We start from the raw sequence: 19,393 nt of genomic DNA, 5'->3' as shown, positions 1-19,393 counted from the left end.
TGCAGGGAGTATTGATTTGGGGGGGATACAAATAAATTTTAGTGGAGGGGAGTTTGCAAATATAGAATTCATCAACAATGGAGAGAAACTGTAATTTCCCCAAGGTCCTAAGGGGAAGCTCCGAGAACTTAATGGGAGCCTATGTAAGCCCAGAAACTGAGCTCTTAATCACTTTAATAGCCTGCCTTCCTAACTCTAACTTGTTGCTAAACATGATTCTCCTCTGAGCCCAGAGCCTCCAGAAGCTGCCTGGAGAAGAGCCCAGGTGCTAAGCCCTGAGCGTTGGTGCTATCCAGATTTCCATCTTCATCTGAAGATTGATACCTCATATTCTTCTCTCCTCTAACCTTTGTCCTAAGCAAGGATCTATTTACATCCCCTTAAACTTGTTTTAACCAGAGTAATTTTTTTCAAATTCATCTCAGTTTTTCTGCCACTAGTCAGGTATTACCACTGAAAAGAGTTAAATTTTAAAGAAAATTGTTATTTTGCTTAAGGTGCTATGTATTTCTAAATATTTCAGTTGAAGCTTTTTGCTTATTACCTCTTCCTTTCAAAACTTCAATAACTTCCTTTCCCTAGGCTGCCACTCATTGAAAATCTGTTTCCTCTGTATTGTTTGGGCTCTCTCAGAGCTGGGAAAAAAACAGACTACAAGAGCTGAATGGCTTCTAGGAAGTTTCTTGACATCTGGGCAGGAAACCTGGAGGGGCAGGCCCTGAGATCTGTGGAGCATGGAGCATTGATCTGTACATAGCCACACTGATTTTACTTATTAAATTTTATTGCAGTAACAAAGTAATTATTTTTAACAATAAAAGCAGAATGCCTATAGGCAAGAGGATGGTCCTGTCTTAAGTCCAGTACCCTCCCTAGTGTTTCAGACATGGACTATCTACAATAGTCTTCCAGAATGTAACATTTATCCACCAGGTGTCATTACTTAGCGACTCTGGAGAGCAACTGGGCTGTCTCAGTGCCCTCCTAGCTTTTAGATGGCTGGGATCCAAGGCTAAAGACAAGGATATGAGATGAATGAAAATAGATTTAGGAAAGGACATTGTGACCGGAATGTAGTGTGGGGGCCTTTTAAAGACCTGTGGTACTTTCCTGATCAGGTTTCCTAACCTATCACTGCCCCTGGCTAAAGTCAGAATTTAAGTTCTGAGGAGTAGCTCTGGTTTCCAGCTGCATTGTGCTAGACTCAACTTGTACCCCCAAGTCTATAAGTAGTCTTCCCATCAGTAGCATGAACTTCCTTCCTATATCCAATTGCCACCCTACCCTTCCCCTCTGGCTCTTGGTTCATGGATTTTGGGGTTAGGAAAGCATCCACAGTAAGAAATTGTTTCTCCTCAGAGGATCTCTAGAGGCAAGAAGTTTAGGATACAAATGTGAGAGGTCACGAACTGTGAGATCAGGAGATGTGAGCAGCAGTAGCCTGATGAGAGGCTATGCAGAGGGCTGGAGTGGGAAGAGGAGCCTCTTGCCCCCAAGTCCCCCATGCTGCTCTTCAGGCTGCAGGTGCAAGGCAGGTGGCTGAGATGGGCTCGACCCGGGTTCGACCCTCCCAGTTCTCAGAGCCAGCCATTGCTGGTGAAATCCATGCGCAGTGCTTCCTCTTCGGCAGGGCTCAGCTTCTGCAAGGGAGGCCGGCAGGGGCCTCCGTAGTAGCCAAACCAGTCCATGGTCTTCTTCAGCCCTGGGATCCCAAATCGCCGGGTCACCTGCAAAGCGGGGCCTGTTAGAAGAGACTGGGGAATCTCCTGCACACACATATCTGGGGCCCATCAGAAAGTTGGAATACCCATCCTCCTCCCACTGTAAAGTGACTCTATCAAATCTATGACACCCAAGGTAGATCAGGAATCCAGACTTAGGGACAAGAAAGCAGTCATTTGCAGAGAACAGAAGGAAGAAAGGCGCCTTGTTTGGTTTTAGGAGAGAAACAGAATGCATTGGGAAGGAGAGTGGCATTCAGTCTTCAAGCTGGGATGGGAGTCAGGGAGAAGGCAGCAAGGCTGTGGCTCTGGACACTAGAGCACCACCGTCTATAGCCTGGTTCTTTGGAGCCTGGCCTAGAGCACACTAGGCCTGGGAAGAAAGGAAGGAAGGTCTGTGAGAGCCTCGGACTCAACCCTGACCTCCCCTCCCACTGGAGCAGGATCCGCACCCACACCCCAGCCCCACCCTTCCTGTCCCTATTCTAAATGCTTCTCACAGGGAAAACAATGAACTGTTGCCAGGAGACGTTATGTTTTGTAGCCTTATGCCACTAACTTATCGCTGAGCAATTCCCTTGTCCCAAAATGAGGGGGCAGGACTACAAGGTCTCTGAAGTCTTTTCCATTGTAGAAGGTGATATAAAGCTATTGTCATCATTTAAAATTATGCATGAACTTTTATAGAAAAAATGGAGCCTCAGATCTCTTTACTTTTGGTGAAGCAACTGGTGATTTCATGTTGATTGGAAGTGTTGGTTGGCTCTTTGACTACCTAAAAACTTTTAAACTAATCATTGCATTTATTACCTTTTAAAGTTTTATTTTGAGGGAAGATAAAACCTTAGAAGTATGGGCTTTGTAAAGGGAAAAAAATAATAATCAATCTGCCCTTTCCCCTCCAAACCTGAGTTAGGTGGGAAAGACCTAGAGGAGAAATGGAAGCAAGAGGTACCTACAGAAAAGTTTTGAAGATCCCGAATTTGCCCCCTTCTCTGACCCTGAAAAGGGTCAAATGCTTTGGTGGTAAAGACCGGTGAAAGTTCTAGATAAGGCCAGGGGCAGGAGGCTGACTGGGTGGGAAGGCAGAGGAAGAAATTTTGACCAGGGCAGTGCAATATGGTGACATTAAGCTGTTCCTGGGATGGCTAAACATACAAAGCCCAGGCAGCAGAGAGGTGTTCCAGGCATCCCCGAGTGCGTGCCCAGGGCTGGCACAGGAGAGGCACAGAATGAAGGGTAAGGCAGAAGGACATTCAGGGAGCTAGGATACAGCCAGGATTTCTCTTTTCCCAAGGGACAGCCCCAGCTGCTTCATCTGTAAGATAAGATAACAATACCCACCCCAGAGAGATGTCACAGGCATCAGATGAGAAAAATACCACAATGTAGGACCAGTCCCCAAGAGCCCCTCCTCTTCCTGTCCTAAGGATAGGCAGGTTCTGGGTGCTTCTCTTTCCTGGGTGGGTGGAAGTGGGAGAGCAGAGGCCCCACCTTAGTGGAATGTGGAATTTAGCATACAGGACAGCCAGAAGGCCTTTATTTCTGCAGTCCTTACATCTTATCGATAGAGTGTCCTATAGAGGAGAACCTTTGCATCCAGAGAGACTCATGCGTGCCTCCCCAGCAGTCCTTTCCCTGAATCTAAGTAAATCTGTCCCTTTAAAGTAAGGAAACTAGTTATGAGGGGATCTAGAGTCCACTCACTACTGCACTCAAACAAAATATTGTCTCAGAGTACCTAGCACAGTGCCTGACACTAGAGCCGGGAGGATGTCAAGGCTACTGAGCCACTTGACTCAGCACAAAATTTAAGGAAGTGTCAAGAAACTCATAATATAAATATTATTAAAAAATAAAAATCAATGCAAAAAAGCTCAGGATGAACAAAAATGTCAAAAATTAAAAATCTGACGATGCCATTGCCATGTCACATTAGAGCCTGAGGCAAAAGTAAAAACATGTGACCCCCCATATGCATGTTTTATTTCATTTTTCTAGAACTCAACATTGAAAAAACATGTTTGATGTCTTTGTTTCCATTAAAGCCAGGAAAGTAAAATTATAACAAAGTATGTTTTGGAATAAATAAAATATTGAAACTTAAAGTAACGCTGTGAATTTTGACATACCTACTTTCAAATTTTTCAGTATTTTTTCAACTACTTTAATGTTCTGGGGAAAAATAATCACTTTAAAAAACTGCTTAGATCTTCCACTCCCAGGAAGATGGAATAGACATACTTTTCCCTATTCCTCCCAAAGAGTAGAACTACTTTGGACAATATATAAAAACAAACATAAGAAGACCCTAAAAGCTAGAAGGCAGGCACACTAGGGGCCTCCGGACTAAAGGAGCAACACGGTGGTCTGACGGCAGGACAGACTCTTTGAAGACAGAACTCTCCTGGAAAATCTGGGCTCTGTACACTTCCAGCCTTCCGACTCTTTCTCTGCTACTTCCTATTCTGTTTTCAGGATCTGGCCTCCTCTAAAGCTGATTTAAAGCTCCATATTTCGCTCTCTCTAGGCAGGGCATTTCTAAGCATGATTCCAAGATTTCTTATGTCACAATCACCCAATATGCTTGTTTCAATGCATAGTGCTAGGTCACACTCCAGGCCTAAAGGATTCGAATTTTAACTAGCTCGCCACATGAATTCTGACACTCACTTAAGTTGGAGAACCAATAGGACCCAACATTGTCTGAAGTCAGGATTTTCTGGGGAGGCACAGGGAGTTCCCACGGGGTGATGGTTTCTGAAAGGACTTTCAGAAAGAGAAGGGATGGAGTGGGGAGCCCTGTGCCAGCCCTGGCTCCGGCTCCATGAGGATGCAGGGACCCCTCCCCCACTGCCACTAGCTGGGAGCTCACCGCAGAGTTTGGCTCGATGAGTCGGTGCTGCAGCTTCTGGGCATCTTCCCATTGCCCCATGAGGCAGAGTCGTTCCAGCTGGCACACCTGAGCCCCCAAGACATTGGCCAGGGCACAAACGCCCCCCACGGCTCCTGCCCCAGAGGGAGATGCAGAACATCAGCTAGCGCCTCTCCTCCCCGGGGACCCCACCCCCAGCCCCCCAGCCCCCCAGCGCCTCTTTATTCTGGGGAGATGGGATTTGGATTTCTCTGGCCCTGGCTGGCCACGTCAAAGGCAAGCTCTGTGAGTCAACAGAGTCCAGATTTCCAGAGAGAAAAGTTGCTTACATATTTGAAACAGAATGTTGCATGCTGAGTGCAGCTCTGAGCTATTCTGTGAGGGGCAGGGAGCAGAGCCAGAGGCTAACTCAGGTACCATTCCTTCCTGGTATACCCACCCCCGGAGTAGAGTCCCGTTTGCCAGTTGGTGCCTCCAATGTTCCTCCAATAGCCCCCTGACTCATCAGTCCTGAAAGGGGATGGAATGGATGGAAAGTCTTTGCTCTTCTGAAATCTTATACCTCCTGGTGACTTCAGACTGGAACAGTGGTGAAGGTGGAGGTGGGGTGATAGAGAGAACTATGGACACAGTCAGGAGACCAGGGATTTTCTCCCATTGGCTTCGTGAACTTGGACAAATTGTAGTCCCCGCTCTGGTCCTCTTTTTTCTCTTCTGGGCAATGAAAATGAGTTGGCAGTGATCTCAGAAGGCCCTGCCACCTCTGCCAGCCTGTGAGTGTCATTAAGGCTAGTTACAAGCAACACAAGGCATGGAGGCCTTGAGGCTGGAGAGAGAAAGAGCTGGCAATTTGGAATGAAGTAATTTAGCTCCCATTTATTGAAGTCTTACTATGTGCTGGCATTGTAGCAGACCCTGGGCCAGAGGCTCTGTAATCTTTGGGGCCCAGAGAGGTTGAGCTTGCCAAGAATTGCTCAGTGAATAATGACAGCGCTGGGATTCCCCACAGATTTGCTAGCCTCAGTGCTTATGCTCTTTACCCTCCGTCACAGGAACGGGGCAGAAATGTGTCCCCTCTTATTCCCCTGTACTTTAGAGACTGCCACATGGCAGAGGGGAAATGTGCAAGCGCCTATACAACAAGCCAAAGTCTGCAGAGGCCTGAGAAAGCAGGAGTCAGTGTAGTTGCCTACAGCGCTGGAAAAGCAACACAAAACTTTACAAACTGGAGCTTCAGCTGAAGGGAATAGATGTTCCCTTCCCTACACTCCAGGGTGCAAATCCAACCTGAACCCTAGGACAAGAGCAGTTGGTCTGATGTTGACACCTCTAGGACTCTGGCCTGGAAGAGAATTGGATCAGGCATCTGAAGACCCCTGGACCAGTCCCATGAGTCTGACCATTCATTCTGGCCTAGGATCAGGGGAAGAGGAAAAGGGACTCCTGGACTAGACAGGAGGGGCCCAAAGCCTCACATAGGGTGAGGTTAGAGCATCTGTGCCCTAAGCAGGGAGCATGGATTTAGAGGAAACTGCAGGCATCCCTACTGTAGGCCAGGGATAAGGCACCAGCCACCCTCCACACCACGCCCAAGAAAGCCACTTGCAAGCACCCAGTATTAAAAAAGGCAAGCAGTGTGGCCAGATTTTTGCAGTTTCAGAACAGGCAGTCCAGGAGACCTCCCACTGCAGACCCAGCTCCAGCCTGTCTGGTTGTTCCCAGTAGACTGCAGCTGCCTAGATGGATCTTGGTTACCCATCACAGTTTAAGAGTAGTGGGCAGCCTACCCAAGGCATAGCTGGCCAGCAGGAAGCCAGCCGATCCAGCCAACACTTGGAAATCCTGCCTCCTGGTTTTGTGAACAATCAGCCCGATCCTGGTCACCTACAACAGAAACCCAGTGTGAGGACCAAGCCCAGAGCCTCCGCCGCCAGCCTGGAACAAGGAAGGACCAGTAGTAGTATGAGAGCCGGGTTCCCAGAGAGATGCCCAAAAGTTCAGTGAAGGCCCCAGAGTGTACACAGGATGGAGAGAACCCAAACAGGAGCCAGGAGCCAAGCAGCTTCCAGAGCAGTACTAACGTTGGTACCAAAAATGCTGGGGCCCAGAGAAAGAGGGGGTACCCCGACCAGAGGATGGTGCCACTCACATCTCCGCCACTGTCCTTGATGCCCACGATATTTGGGTGCTGGGAAAGCGTGACCACTGCCTCCACAGGCAGGTCCAGTCCCGTGTTGGCTGGGACACTGTACAGCACCACAGGGATTGGAGAGAGGTCAGCAACCTAGGGGGCACAGAAAGGGGAAGGGTTGGCCTCCCAGAGTCACCCCAACACGGTCCTGACTTGGGTTACTGCAGGGCCGCCTGGACAGACCCACTGCTCAACTACAAGCCACCAGTACTATGTACCCTGATGGTAAGCAAGAATACTGGGTAAGATTTGTTGAGTGCTTTCTATGTGCCAGGCACAATTCTAAGCCCTTTATGTGCATCATCTTATTTAATCCTCACAAAAACCCTATGAGGAAGAGGGGTGGAAACAGTGGCACAGAGTGGTTAGTTAAGTTGCCCAATGTCACACAGCTGGTCCACGGTGGTGCTCAACCCCTACCTTACAACTGCCATTCATGTAAAGCAGCCTCCCCCATCCCCGGCCTCACACCCACCTTGGTGTAGTGGTGAATGAGGGCAGCACTGCCCATCCGCCCACGGTAGTAGCAAGGGGTCACCACCATGGCGACATCAGCCCCCACCTGGGCCATGCTCACCGTCATCTCCACCGTGGCTTGAGTGGCTGCAGGAGGAAAGACACCGGCTTTCCAATGGGCCATGGAGGGCGAGAGCAGAGGAAGAGGGCCTGGGCTAGGACCCTAGCAGGGGGTCCCTCAGCGTTTCTCAGAACAAGCAGGCTGACCCCCACGCCCAGGGCCAAGGAGCCTGTCCCGCGGCCCACCCCCAGCAGCCGTGCCCCGGGGCCCGGGCACGGAGGCCTCACACTCGCAGCCAGAGCCGGCTAGCAGGAGCTTGTCCTTGGCCATGGCCTGGCGCACTTGGCTCACCACCTCCAGGCGCTCGCTGCTGGTCAGGAAGGGAAACTCGCCGTTGGAGCCCTGGACCACGAAGCCTGCAACACAAGCCCCGTCACGGTCCAGCCGATACCCCCCATCCTCTTAGGAGTAGCCGGGACCTTGGTGCTCCGCATCCCCAGCTTCCTGCCTCCCGAACACCCTTGGTTTTTCCCCATTTCCCACATCTCTGTCCTGATCCAGAGAGAAACTGTTTTTCACCCAGTTGCAATGAGAGTTTTTAAAGCATTTTTAAAATTTTAATGAAATGCTTTAGACATACTAAAAGGAATAAATAATAACATAATCTGTATCTAAGTACCCAGTACCCATAGCAACTCTCCCCTGAGTACCTCCTTCCTCTTCCTGGTCTCTCTGACTCATAGGTGGTGTTTATGGTTCCCATCCATGTCTTTACACATTTAAGACACATGTTTGGAACCAAAAACAAAATGTAATACGATTTTCACAATTTTAAACTTTATATGGGATCAAATTTATACAACTTTCTGCAATGTTGTCTTCACCCATTATCATGTTTTGAGCTTTGCCCACAGCAATGCACCTAGCTCTGTTCCATTCATTTTAACTGCTGCATAGCATTCCAATGTATGGTTAAATTGCAATTTATTTTTCACTCTCCTGCTGAGGACATTTAGAATGTTTCCTTCTTTTTGCTATTACAAAGTTGAAACAAACATTTTCTGTATAGTCTCCTGAGCACATGCGCAAGAACTTCTCTAGAGTTAAGTACTTAGGAATGAAACTGCTGGGCCATATGTGTGTGCATCTTCACAGGTACCAAACTTCCCTTTAACTAAACAGTTTATCCCTATTAGCAGCACCGAAGAGTTTGCTTACGTTTATCCATGCCAACAACTCATGTTGTCAGAACTGATTTTAACAATTTGCTGGGTGAAAAGTGATCGCTCATTGTTTTATTTGGTGTTTTCCTTTTTTGCCAATCATTTGAGAGGTCTCTAACCTGTACCAGGTATAGCGTCAACCCTTTATAACTGTGAAAATGCAGAAAATTCATACTGTTCAGCTGACTATCAAGGGAATGTAAGTAGAATCATTTTCCTTTCCACTTTTTATTTCATTTAACTTTGTCTTTCCTCTTTTTCTCCTCCCCATCTTATTCCATTCCCAAACAATTTACAAATACAGCATACAGTACCTCCAGATTGTCACTAAATAGAAGTACATTTAAGTGAAAGGAAAGAAAATAAACCAGGAGAAATAATGGTCTACAAAATCCCTGCCATATAGCTGTAAGAGCTAGGCCATAAATTTGATTTGGAGCTTCCCGACAGTCAAAGCTAAAAAGGAAACATGGTCAGCTAACAGACATGTAGAATCCAAAAAATGAAAACAAGGCAGCTGCCCTGGGGAAGCAAAGAGTTTCTTGGCATCGCAATCAAGAGAAATTGTTCCCATGAGTCATCCATAAGGGGACACAATGTGTTGTAGACTCAGCTTTTTACCACAATGCTATTAACCAGACCATTAGATTCCACTGAATGGCTCACCTGAAATCTCTCACTGGATACTTAGCTTTTTACCTCTTTTTTTTTTGCTTTGGTAATATTGCAGGAAACATCTTGAGGCAAATTGAGTTTGGTTTCTGGATTGCCTCCCGAGGATCAAGTCCTTGCTATCAGGTTAGGAGCTAAAGGTAGGAATCTCTTTATGTCTTGCTACCCCAGTGCTTTCCCAATGGGCTCCACCTGTTCGTGGAGTGCTCCAGCCCAGCCACAATCAGACCCATACCCTCTGAATGGGGATTTAGAGAGCAAGCTCTACTCAAATGCCAGTGTCATCTTCCTCCCCACCAGCTCCTACCCTTCCTCAAAGGGCGCTGGGACTGGTTCTTGCTATTTTTTTTGTCACTTCTTCAGCCATGGTCACTCACTGTCAAGACAATCTTCACCCTAGCAGTCCATTCCAGAGGCCCCTGGTCCCATGGTGGACAGGTTTGGGGCACCAGCCTAAACAACAGAGAAGCTGGGTCTTGCACTCTGGGAGGCAGACGCAGGCCCTGGGCTCAGGTTCCTTCCTAGTGCCTGGGTCTCTGGCTTGTCCCATTAAAGAAGCATCTGACCCACACCAGACTCCTAAGAAGGAAGGAGAGCCAGACTGGACAAGAGGGAAGCATGGTGTGTATATCTATTCTGCAAGTCACATCACATCTCTGAGATTTTTTTTTCTTCTTCTGTGGAATGGCAATGAAATAATTTCCAAGCCTCCCTTAACAGGGCTGTTTTAAAGGCCCAAATAAGGGAATGTACATGAAAGCACTTTGAAATCTGTGAACTGATGCTGCAAAGAGCCCCCTTCTTCCCCTCAGCTAGATGTCTGGTTTCAGGCCTGATGTGCCTTCCATAGTGTAGAAAGGGGGTGTAGAGAAGAGGAAGAGATCAGGGTCCTAGTGGGCAAGGGAGAGAGGAAGGAGAGTTGTGGAGAAACTGGGAAACAGCGCAGTAGAACAAGCAAGGGCACGAGCTCAAAGGTCTAAGCTGGGATTGAAGTCTCGGTATGGCCCTCACCAGCTATGAGAACTTGGGCAAATGGCTTAACCAAACCTCAGCTTTCTCAGATGAGAACTGAGGATTAATACCTTCCTCACAGAACAGGTGTGAGGTTTACATGAGACACTATATATAAAGTGCTTAGAATAGAACCTGGCCCTCTGTGTGAGCTGTAATTATTATGGAGTCAGGATAAAGGGTGGATGCCTTAAATCAGGAGGTTGGTAGCTTTAAATCAGGAGGGTGGAAGCTTTCACTTTGAGGAGGACGATGGCTGGTGTCGGAAGGGAGGCTGCTCTCAAAGACCTCTCAGGCCCCCTCCAGCTGTTAGACAAGAGTGTCTCATTCTCATTTCAGAAAGCTGCTCTCCTCTGACCAGCTATTCTGGATGCTCTGGGGAGTCAGAGTGGCCTGGAGGAGTGGGTGTTTGGGGTTGGGGATGCACAAGCAACATGGTGACTTACTATGGCCAAAAGGAATCGCAGTCTCTCTCTTACATGAGTATCCCCAATCACTGTAAATCCTCTTGGTCCATCATCATTGCTACCTTCTCTGGGAAGTCTTCCTGGAATCTCTCCACTGGTTACCTGTCATCTGAACTTCCATTCCCTGTTCCTTGTCCTTCCCTGTTGCCTACTCAAATGCACGGATATCTTCAGAACCCTTCAATGTCCCTACCCATGGGATCGGGCAAAAGTTTTCAATCTGGCCTCTGCTGTAAAATAAGAGAATTGGTCTGGATGGTCTCCAAACTCCTCCCTGACTCTAAGCTTCAGAGTCATTTTTCTGGCCTTTTCTCCCATCCCTTGCCTGTCTCTTGTTGTCCCTCCTCAATTAACCCACCACTTCCCTGCCTCTATACCTGTGCTCTTGCTGTTGCCTGGAACACCAGACCACAAAGCCTTTCCCAAGTTTCCCTCCTCCTTGCATTCCACAGCATTTTGGTCTCCTTGCACATTGCTGGTCCTATTTTGCCTAAAGTCACCAAGGTCAGGGACATGCCCTCCTCCTTTTGGCCTCCCCCATGACACCAAGCATGGTGCCTAAGTGTGTGCTGACAATTTGTTTTGTAAAAGAAAAATTGTACCAAACCTGGTCTGGGGCAGAATCTTTTTGCATGGTATAATTCATCATCTCTCTCTGGGAAGAAATGAGCATTCCTGATAAAAATTCTTGAGCGATTCCCTGGTAAACGTTAATAGGATTAAACTTTATTCTGGGAAACCAGCCATTCCCTTAGCTGATTCTCAACCAAGAATCTAGTGGCTGTTAACTACTCTGCACCTAATCTAACAAAAATCATCTAACCAGTCTCCTTACCAAGACTATATCCTTGAGCTGGCTGACTAGAGACCATTTTCCTTGCAGTGTCACTGCATTAAAACTTAGACATGCAGTCATAAATAAAAGCCTAAAAACTTTTAATTTTCAATGACCTTTAGAAAAAAGTTGCAAAAAAAAAAAAAATAGTTCCATACATCTCTTCCCCAGCCTCCCCCAGTGAAAATATATTGTATGACTACAGTACTGTTATCCAAAACCAGAAAATTAACATTGGCACAAGTACCATTAGCTAGAGACTTTATTTGAATTTTACGTTTAAAAAAAATTTAAGTCAAAAAACTCCAACCTGGCAATTAGCTAATCTGAAATTTCATGTAATAAGGTTTAGTAAGGGATTTAAGGTCTTCTGAATATAAGCATACCTTTTTAAGTCACTTTCAGAAGCTAACCCTCACCACTTTCTTGCTTTTTGTCTAAATGTTGCAGTCGCCAACATTTTCCAGTATGAGTGATACTACTGTTTTCCCAATTAAAATTTCTATTATGAAACATTCTGCTATGGAAAGCCATACACATATCAGAATATATATAAAGTCACCTATCAGTAATGTCACAAAATTTTAAAGCTCCAAACCATGTTCCATAAAATGAACTTAGGGCAAAAATGAATTTATCCATTCTTTGCAGTCATTCTGGATGCCTCCTCTCTCTGCCCCCCACCCCCACCCCTTCCTGCTGGGATTTGAGGCCCATAGATTAGGAACCACTGGTAAATCCATAACAGACCCAAACAGTAAGGAATTTCTATTGTAAAGTGATCACTTGGGGTTCAACAGTGTCTTGTAGCTGACTTCTCTCAAATTTCACGAGAGAGGCAGTGGCCTCACTTCAGCTGCCTTAATGTTCTGGGTCACCTCTTGCCCCAGAAATGGCGTCTTGTGTCCCAGGGAGAGTTCCAGGCTTGCCTGAGGACAGAGACCATTTTAGAACATCTGGGAAGAAGTCAGGGACAAGGATGCGCGAGGCCGGCCACCTGGGGACAAGGATGAGCAAGGCCGGCCCACCTGGGGATAAGGATGAATGAGGCCGGCCCACCTGGGGACAAGGATGAGCAAGGCCGGCCCACCTGGGGATAAGGATGAGCGAGGCCAGCCCACCTGGGAATAAGGACTAGCGAGGTCAGCCCACCTGGGGATGGCGGGAAGCAGACTACGAGGCAGAACAGAGCAGCGGTTAGGAACGGGCTCTGCAGGCAGGCACAACTGGGATCTAATCCCAGCAACTTCGCTTTCTAGCTATGTCACCTAGGGCGAATCAGTACTCTGAATCTCAGATTCCAACTCTGCAAAATGTAGATAAAATAATACTTTCATCATGGGGCCAAGACTTAGCACTTAACACAGAGCATGGCATCCACGAAAAATGTGAAATCAGGGTGCTGGAAACAGTGCTGTGATACTGGTAGCAGCAGCCACAGCCATGCCAATATTAGTATCAGAGAAAGGAGGAGAGAGATCACACTGACACAAAGCCGTGAGGGCAGGTGGTGGGGAGATACCAGCAGGGCTCCCAGTTGGCAGTGGGACCCCAGTGGGAAGAAGGTGGGGCAGAGAAGGAACTACAGTGTGGGATGTAATGTGACTTGAGAAGAAATAGGGTGAGGATAACGCCAAGAGCAGAGGGGCCCACCTTGCCAGCTCACTCCCTTCCAAAAGCCTGTTTCCACCCAGGAAACACCTGGCTGCTTTCCCCTTCCTTGGCAATGGCAGGTGGGTGGGTGCTGAATCCCCTGGAGATATCCTATTCCCAGAATCTATACCCAGCCCCCAGACCAAGGCCCCCACGTCAAGGACTGCTGGAGAAGGATCCTTCTTCCCCTGTTCCTGCCCAGACCTTGCGTTGGCCACAGAGCCCCCGACTCAGGGTGAGGGTACACAGGGCTTTTTATTGGCTCAGTTCCAGGCATTTGGCAAAAGTGTGGGGCTTTCACTGCTCCTGGGATCTGCCTTGTCTGTCTCCTCTCCATGGGTCTTCAGGAGCCTCAGAGTCTGTCTCAGCTGCTTCACTTCCTCCCAGCTCTCCCTCCACCGCCATCCTCTGTGGCAGAGCCCCCGCATGGAGTTGAAGGGGCCCGTGCTCCTGTGGGGACCGGAGGAAGAGAGGATCCCAGCAGCATCTCACCCTGGGCCACACAGGTTGCCCTATAAGGGAGAAAACAGGCCTGTGAGGGTGTGCCAGCCCTGCTGGGGGAAGGGGTTTCTCCATCCGTGGTTAGGTGGCTTCAAAGGAGTCACAGATCTGATGGCTGCCATTGGGCAGACTGTGGCTCTGGTGGCTCTGGTGGGTCAAGTGACCAGGATGACCTTGGTGGCCCTGGTGGCCTGGATTGCCCTGGCGGCTTGGATGGCCCTGGCGGCCTGGATGGCTTGGATGGCCCTGGAGGCCTGGTTGGCCTGGATGGCCCTGGTGTTTCTGATGACCGTGACCAGGGAAAGTGTGGGTGTTTTTGGAACCAGCTGTGGTGTTTTCCTGCCGGACAAGGAAACTCCCTTGCACTTTCATCTCCACCTCCTCAAGAGCCTTCAGCTCCTCCTGGTTGATGTCTTTGGTCTCCACGTGGCCCGTGTGCTGGTACGCCGTGGCACGCTGCAGCATGGAGTTAGCCAGCTGCCGCCCTTTGCTGTCGATCTCCTTGGTGCAGGCAGCCACTGCGGCCCAGGTGGCCTCATCTGTGGAGGAGGATTTCCCCGACTCCTTGTGGGTCTCTTTGATCAACGAGGACCCAGACGTCCTCTGCCTGCTGGTGAAGGACTCCCGGTGAAGAGCTGTGCCTCCTTCTCCGTGCCTTGTGGTGAAGGTCTCCACGTGAATTGTGGTGCTTGCTTCTCCATTCCCACAGTCAACCGGGGGACAGACAGCTGTGTTGTTGGCCTCCAGCTTTTCATCAGAAAGGCGGCTAAAGTGAGATTTGATCCAGTCCTCATTCTTTGGGTTGCAGGATTCTGTTGGGTAAAACCTGCCTACACACTCAGTAACTCTCTTCCTTCTCCTCCTCCGAACCCACAGCATGAGGCTTCCGCCTCCCAGCAAGAGGGCAGCCGCCAGCACCACCTTGCATGATGGCTGTTGGACGAGCTCCAGGAAAGTCTCCAGGACCCCACGCCAGGTAGGCTGAGTTAGGAGCACACTGGGAGTGGGGGAGCCAGGATGGTATGGTGCATGCTTGTAAGGGCAGGCTCCCCAAGGGTGTCTGGCAAGCAGACCCCCTGCTGCCCCCTCCCTAGAGGCCCCTCCCACCTCAGCAATGAACTCCATTGTGAGGAAGGCAGTGGGGGTGGGGAGAGGCCACAGCATCCCTCATGTCCAGCCTGGCAGTATTGCCTGAAGCCTGGGTCCCATCTCCCACCCTGACAGTTGTCCCCAAGGTCAGTGGAAGGGCACTGTGGTAGATTGGATTATGAACCCCATATTAGACAGATTAACCTTAATCTGCATTCCTGTGGATATGAGCCAATTATAAATGGGATCTCTTGAAGATGCTATTTTTTTTTTCAATTTTATATTTTAATAAAGCACATGGAACTCAATTGTTGACGTCTTCCATAATTATCACAGTTTAGTTATCAAAATCAGGAAATTGAAGATGTTATTTTTAATTGAGATGCGGTCCAACTGCATGAAGGTGAATATTATTAAGAGAACCTGGAAGTCACAAAAGCCAGAAAGGAGAGGGCATCACCATTTGATGGCAGGCAGCAATACAGCCAGCACCACAACAATGCAGTCTTCAAGAAGAAAGAAAGCCTTGCCAGTATCTCAATTTTGAATTTCTTCTACCTCAAAACTGTGAGTCAATAAATTCCTGTTGTTTAAGCTAACCCATTGTGTGGTATTTGTCATAGCAGCCTGGCAAACTGAGAGCCCCAAATCTGAGTCCCTTTTGCCTTCTGCTTGTGACCCATTCTGCGATTCTTCTTCTAGTCTTTGGTTTATCCCCCCAACCCCATACTGTGGCCCCCAGGGCGCTGAGACAGTTGGGTCAGGCTGGCCATGGCAGAAGACCCACCGTGGCTGGACTGGCATCTATTCCGGGCTGCCTGAGGACAGTGACGCTCTCCATCTGGGAACCAACTCTGCTGCTAGGACTCACCGCATTCCTTCCTCACTGATAGCACCCAACCGCTTTATAGGGCAGGGTCTAGAAGGAAAAGGGGCCCAGGACGGAGCTTATTCTGGAATAACACGAAGCCACAACTTTGGGGAGAAAAAGTGGTACTGAGAAGGCGGAGCAGATAAGACAGGAGATTTCACTAGGTCCCAGACCCCTGGGGGTCATTCCAGGATGGGGGCTGCCCCTTCCTGCCTTAGTGAGGCACCTGTAAACCCAGAATTTGCCTCCAGGTAAATGGCATTGTTCACGTTGTGGCCAGACTTTCTGTAGGTGCAGAAAAATGAAAGTTTGGCTCATGATTCAGAGTTATAGTCAGGGCTCCTTGGGGTAAAAACAGGCCTGGGCTACTTTTATTCCTACAGAGACATTTAGGGTGTTAAAAATGAAGAAATGCGAGAAACAGGATTGCAAAAAGTGTGATGTTGTAAACAAAATATTTTATTTAACAAAGTAATAATCTTAGTTTATACAAAGATAACTATGTAAACAAAATGCCAGAGTGTAGTCTACATGCTGAGATAACATGTCCCATGCTTAAAGTTTAGGGAGGACCTCACCTCACTCATCCCGCTGGAGTAGCTCTACACTCGTCCACTCACCTCACTATAAGCGATTCAAAGTCCACCTTTGAGGTTGTTAGGGCATGAGTTCAGGGCTACATGGCCCTGCTGCAACAACTCGTACCTTTTATTCGGAAAGAATATTCTTCATTCAAATAATCTACAAATTAACAATGCTGAAAAAAAAAAGAGCTACACAGTTTCAGGCAATGTCCTCCAGAGGAGTCCTTTACCTGTTCACTAATCCATCAAGGGCAGCTTTAAGGCTCCTGTTTTGAGGACCTTTAGCTCGTTGCTGGAGGGCCCTACCATGTGGTTTGTGGCGGTTCTCTCCTCTGACCCTAAGTGTTGGACTGCAAACCCTACCCCGGGGCCAGGATCCAGACAAGAGAAACACATATTTCAGAGCTAAAGTTGTTCGGTGTCCCTTCCTGGACATCCTGCTGTGCTCTGGGAGCAGTGACAGGGCCCTACGGCTTTATGTTCTCTGTGCCGTGACCCAGGTTTGAGCTCCTTGGACCGAGTATGTTGAACCCTGTGGCCAGGAGCCTGAAGGCTCAGTGCCCATTTCAAAATGAGGAAACTGGGTTAAAGAAATCAAGCGATTTTCCCAAGGTCCCCGTAACTGGCAGAAACAATTTATTTTTTATAATTTAAATTTTTTTTTTAAAACATAACCTACAAACACAAACGTTCTTATCATATGGTCATTCCATTCTTGGTATATAATCAATAACTTACAATATCATCACATAACTATATATTCATTATCATGATCATTTCTTAGAACATTTGCATCAATTCAGAAAAAGAAATAAAAAGAAAAAAGAAAAAAATGCACACATACCATACCCCTTACCCCTCCCTTTCATTGATCACTAGCATTTCAATCTACTAAATTTAACATTTGTTCCCCCTATTATTTATTTAGTTTTAATCCATATGAGAAACAGAATTCTTACCCAGGTCTTCTAACTCCAGATGTTGGGCTCTTTCTACTACAGTCCACTGCCTTCCTGGTATGTGGCTGAGAGTGAGCAAGTGGGAGCCAGCATGGGTTGCAAGGGAGAAAGCCAAGTGAGTATGTGTGCCTAGCGGCCTGCCAGAAATCTGCTGTAGCCAGTGCTCCTGGAGCACTCCCAGCAGTGAATGGGTGGGAGGGAAGAAGGGTTCAGAGGAGAGCCTGAGGATCTCCGGATTCTCTGGGTGGAAGGCATATACCAAATGCAAAGTCCACTCATCAATTCCTTGTCCTAGGGTGTCCTTGAATCTGAAGCAGAGTCTTCTCTCTGAAGCTCAAAGCAGCTTCTCATTTTGCTTCAAGACAACCAGTTCTCAGCTCTAACTTTCAGGCCCCCATGAGCTGAGTTCCAGCAGCAATTTGTTTAGAGAGTGTGACCTTGCTCAGTGTGGGTATCCACAGGAACTTCACTGTCCCTTAGGGAAGGCCACATCACCTCACCATGAGATGTGAAAGCAGCTTTGCCCACAGTGCACACACTGTCACTTTAGTAATTATTGTCATTGGAGTTAATACCATTGAATGTGTATCACTCTTTGCAATTCACTGCTGCCTGCCACTTGCATTCTCACATTTTTTTTCTCCCAACCATCTTATGATATGGGCATTATTCACTCTATTTGTCAGATGGGGAAAGCCCAGGTTTTGAGAGATTATCCCATAGCTAAGTCAGCGGCAGAGTTGTGTTTTGAATCTAGAGTACACATTCCTAACTGCTATACTGTTACTGCTTTGGTCTGAGCCACTCCATTCCCAAAGCTGGTGCTGACCAGACTCTGCTTGTTAACAGGGCTCTCTCCATAATCTGGTCTAGCAATCCAGCAGGGTATAAGGAGAGTCAGTACAGTGGAGTCAAACAAAGCATGGGTCATGCAGATGCCAGCTGAGTTCAAATCCCAGCTCAGCCATGTATTAGTTGAGTGATCTTAGGCAAGTGACTGTCATTATGAGCCTCAGATTCCCATTTGTAAAGCAGGGCTATCCAGAGTACTACCTCAGAGGGTCGTCAGCTGACCGACGTGGGGGTGCAAGCCAAACTCACCAATTCTTCTACCTTCATCTATTGTGCCTGTGCTGTGTTGGGTGGGGAGGGTCACAAATGTGATCTGGAGAGGAAGGGCCAAGGGAAGCTTCGCCTAGAGAGCAGGTGTGAAAAGGGCTTTAAGGGAAGTGAGGGTCTGCAGGAGGACGTGGTTGACAGGACTTTCACACCTCAGTAATGCTGAGAGCCAAGCAATCACTTTAGTAGTTTACAGTTGGGAAAAATGAGGCAGGTGAGGTTCAGTGCAAGGTTGCACACCAGCAGGCAGCTTTCCACCCAGCTCCTGCCCCCCCAGACCAGTGTCCCCTGTCCCTCTCCTATAGTAAATTAACCCGGGCACCTGAAAAGCCCTGAGCTACTTGACAGAGCCTGTGCCCCCTCCCCATGGTCTCTGGTGAGGAGAACGGGGTGGTTAACCTCGCCCCCAGTTCCCACAGCGGAGAGGCCCAGCTTACCTCGGAAGGGGCAGGTGCCCAGTTTGTGCAGGTTCTCCTCCAGTTTCCCATAGTCCACCTCATTGGTGGCAGTGAAGGGGGTGGTCACAGGGGGGTAGATGCCCGCGATGTCCACCTTCCTCCCCTCCCCTGAGGCCCAACCCCCCACGTTCCTGGACAAGGCCCTGCTCAGCCCTTGCCTCAGGGGGAACCAGACTCTGGTGGCCATTATCTCCGCAGGAGGCCTGAGGCCCAGCTGGTCTCTGCCCCCAACTGAGGCTGTGTTTGGACTCCTACCTCTCCCCAGTTAATGGGCAACGTCTCTAGTTAAGTATTTCTGGCCCCTGCCTCGTGGGCCGTGGGGCAGGCCTGGGCTAGGCACTCCCAGGATCAGCGCCCGAGCAGGCCCCAGAGGCTCCTCCCTCCTCTGGGGAGCAGCTGGAGAAATGCCACAGCCCAGTGTTCGTCTGGCCAGATGGGTTCACGGGCCCCACCCCCACCCCCCACGACAGGCCAGCAGGACCTGGATCCTCCATTTTCCAGCCCCAAAGCCCGGAGCCCCGCTGGGTTTCCGCTTGGCGCTTGCGCAGCTGGCGGTGCCGATGGGCGGAGCCGGCCCCGCCCTGCAGGAGGCGTGACTGGGTGAGGAGCTGTCCCTCTCCCCGGCCAGGCCCCGCCTGCCGAGGTCG

The 19,393-nt window shown here is 48.7% G+C and overlaps 2 protein-coding genes across 6 annotated transcripts; both read right to left on the bottom strand.

Moving 5' to 3' along the window:
• Nucleotides 1-763: 763 nt before the first annotated feature.
• HOGA1 (4-hydroxy-2-oxoglutarate aldolase 1) lies at nucleotides 764-19,311 on the bottom strand. Of its 5 annotated transcripts, none has more exons than XM_077125659.1 (7): nucleotides 18,726-18,777; nucleotides 17,170-17,234; nucleotides 7,656-7,720; nucleotides 7,263-7,390; nucleotides 6,384-6,880; nucleotides 4,597-4,730; nucleotides 764-1,727 (listed from the first exon to the last, which is right to left on the bottom strand). In XM_077125659.1, exons 1-7 carry the CDS (start codon nucleotides 18,774-18,776, stop codon nucleotides 1,453-1,455), a joined length of 1,215 nt encoding a protein of 404 aa, XP_076981774.1. In that variant the 5' UTR covers nucleotide 18,777; the 3' UTR covers nucleotides 764-1,452. The 5 variants fall into 5 exon arrangements, with proteins under 5 accessions (XP_076981774.1, XP_076981771.1, XP_076981772.1 ...); XM_077125660.1 differs by lacking the exon at nucleotides 17,170-17,234 and having other exon boundaries at nucleotides 1,461-1,727; nucleotides 6,384-6,480; nucleotides 6,746-6,880; nucleotides 7,592-7,720; nucleotides 18,726-19,311; XM_077125656.1 differs by lacking the exon at nucleotides 17,170-17,234 and having other exon boundaries at nucleotides 7,592-7,720; nucleotides 18,726-19,311.
• On the bottom strand, nucleotides 13,402-14,835 carry C13H10orf62 (chromosome 13 C10orf62 homolog). Its single transcript, XM_077125661.1, has one exon. The coding sequence runs from the start codon at nucleotides 14,828-14,830 to the stop codon at nucleotides 13,748-13,750; it is 1,083 nt and encodes a 360-aa protein (XP_076981776.1). The 5' UTR covers nucleotides 14,831-14,835; the 3' UTR covers nucleotides 13,402-13,747.
• Nucleotides 19,312-19,393: the final 82 nt, after the last annotated feature.

This window comes from Tamandua tetradactyla, chromosome 13 (assembly GCF_023851605.1).
Source record: "Tamandua tetradactyla isolate mTamTet1 chromosome 13, mTamTet1.pri, whole genome shotgun sequence".
Lineage (NCBI taxonomy): Eukaryota > Metazoa > Chordata > Mammalia > Pilosa > Myrmecophagidae > Tamandua > Tamandua tetradactyla.
The sequence above is the reverse complement of the archived record's forward strand: the minus strand, read 5'-3'. Positions and strand labels throughout refer to the sequence as shown.

Excerpts from the sequence above, each read along its gene's own strand:
- C13H10orf62 (XM_077125661.1), bottom strand. The coding sequence starts at position 14,830 with ATGCTGTGGCCTCTCCCCACCCCCACTGCCTTCCTCACAATGGAGTTC.
- HOGA1 (XM_077125656.1), bottom strand. The coding sequence starts at position 18,933 with ATGGCCACCAGAGTCTGGTTCCCCCTGAGGCAAGGGCTGAGCAGGGCC. Across the intron at positions 7,721-18,725 it reads GGGCACCTGCCCCTTCCGAG|GCTTCGTGGTCCAGGGCTCC; the intron begins GTAAGCTGGGCC and ends CTTGTGTTGCAG. Across the intron at positions 6,881-7,262 it reads TCATTCACCACTACACCAAG|GTTGCTGACCTCTCTCCAAT; the intron begins GTGGGTGTGAGG and ends TGTGCCCCCTAG.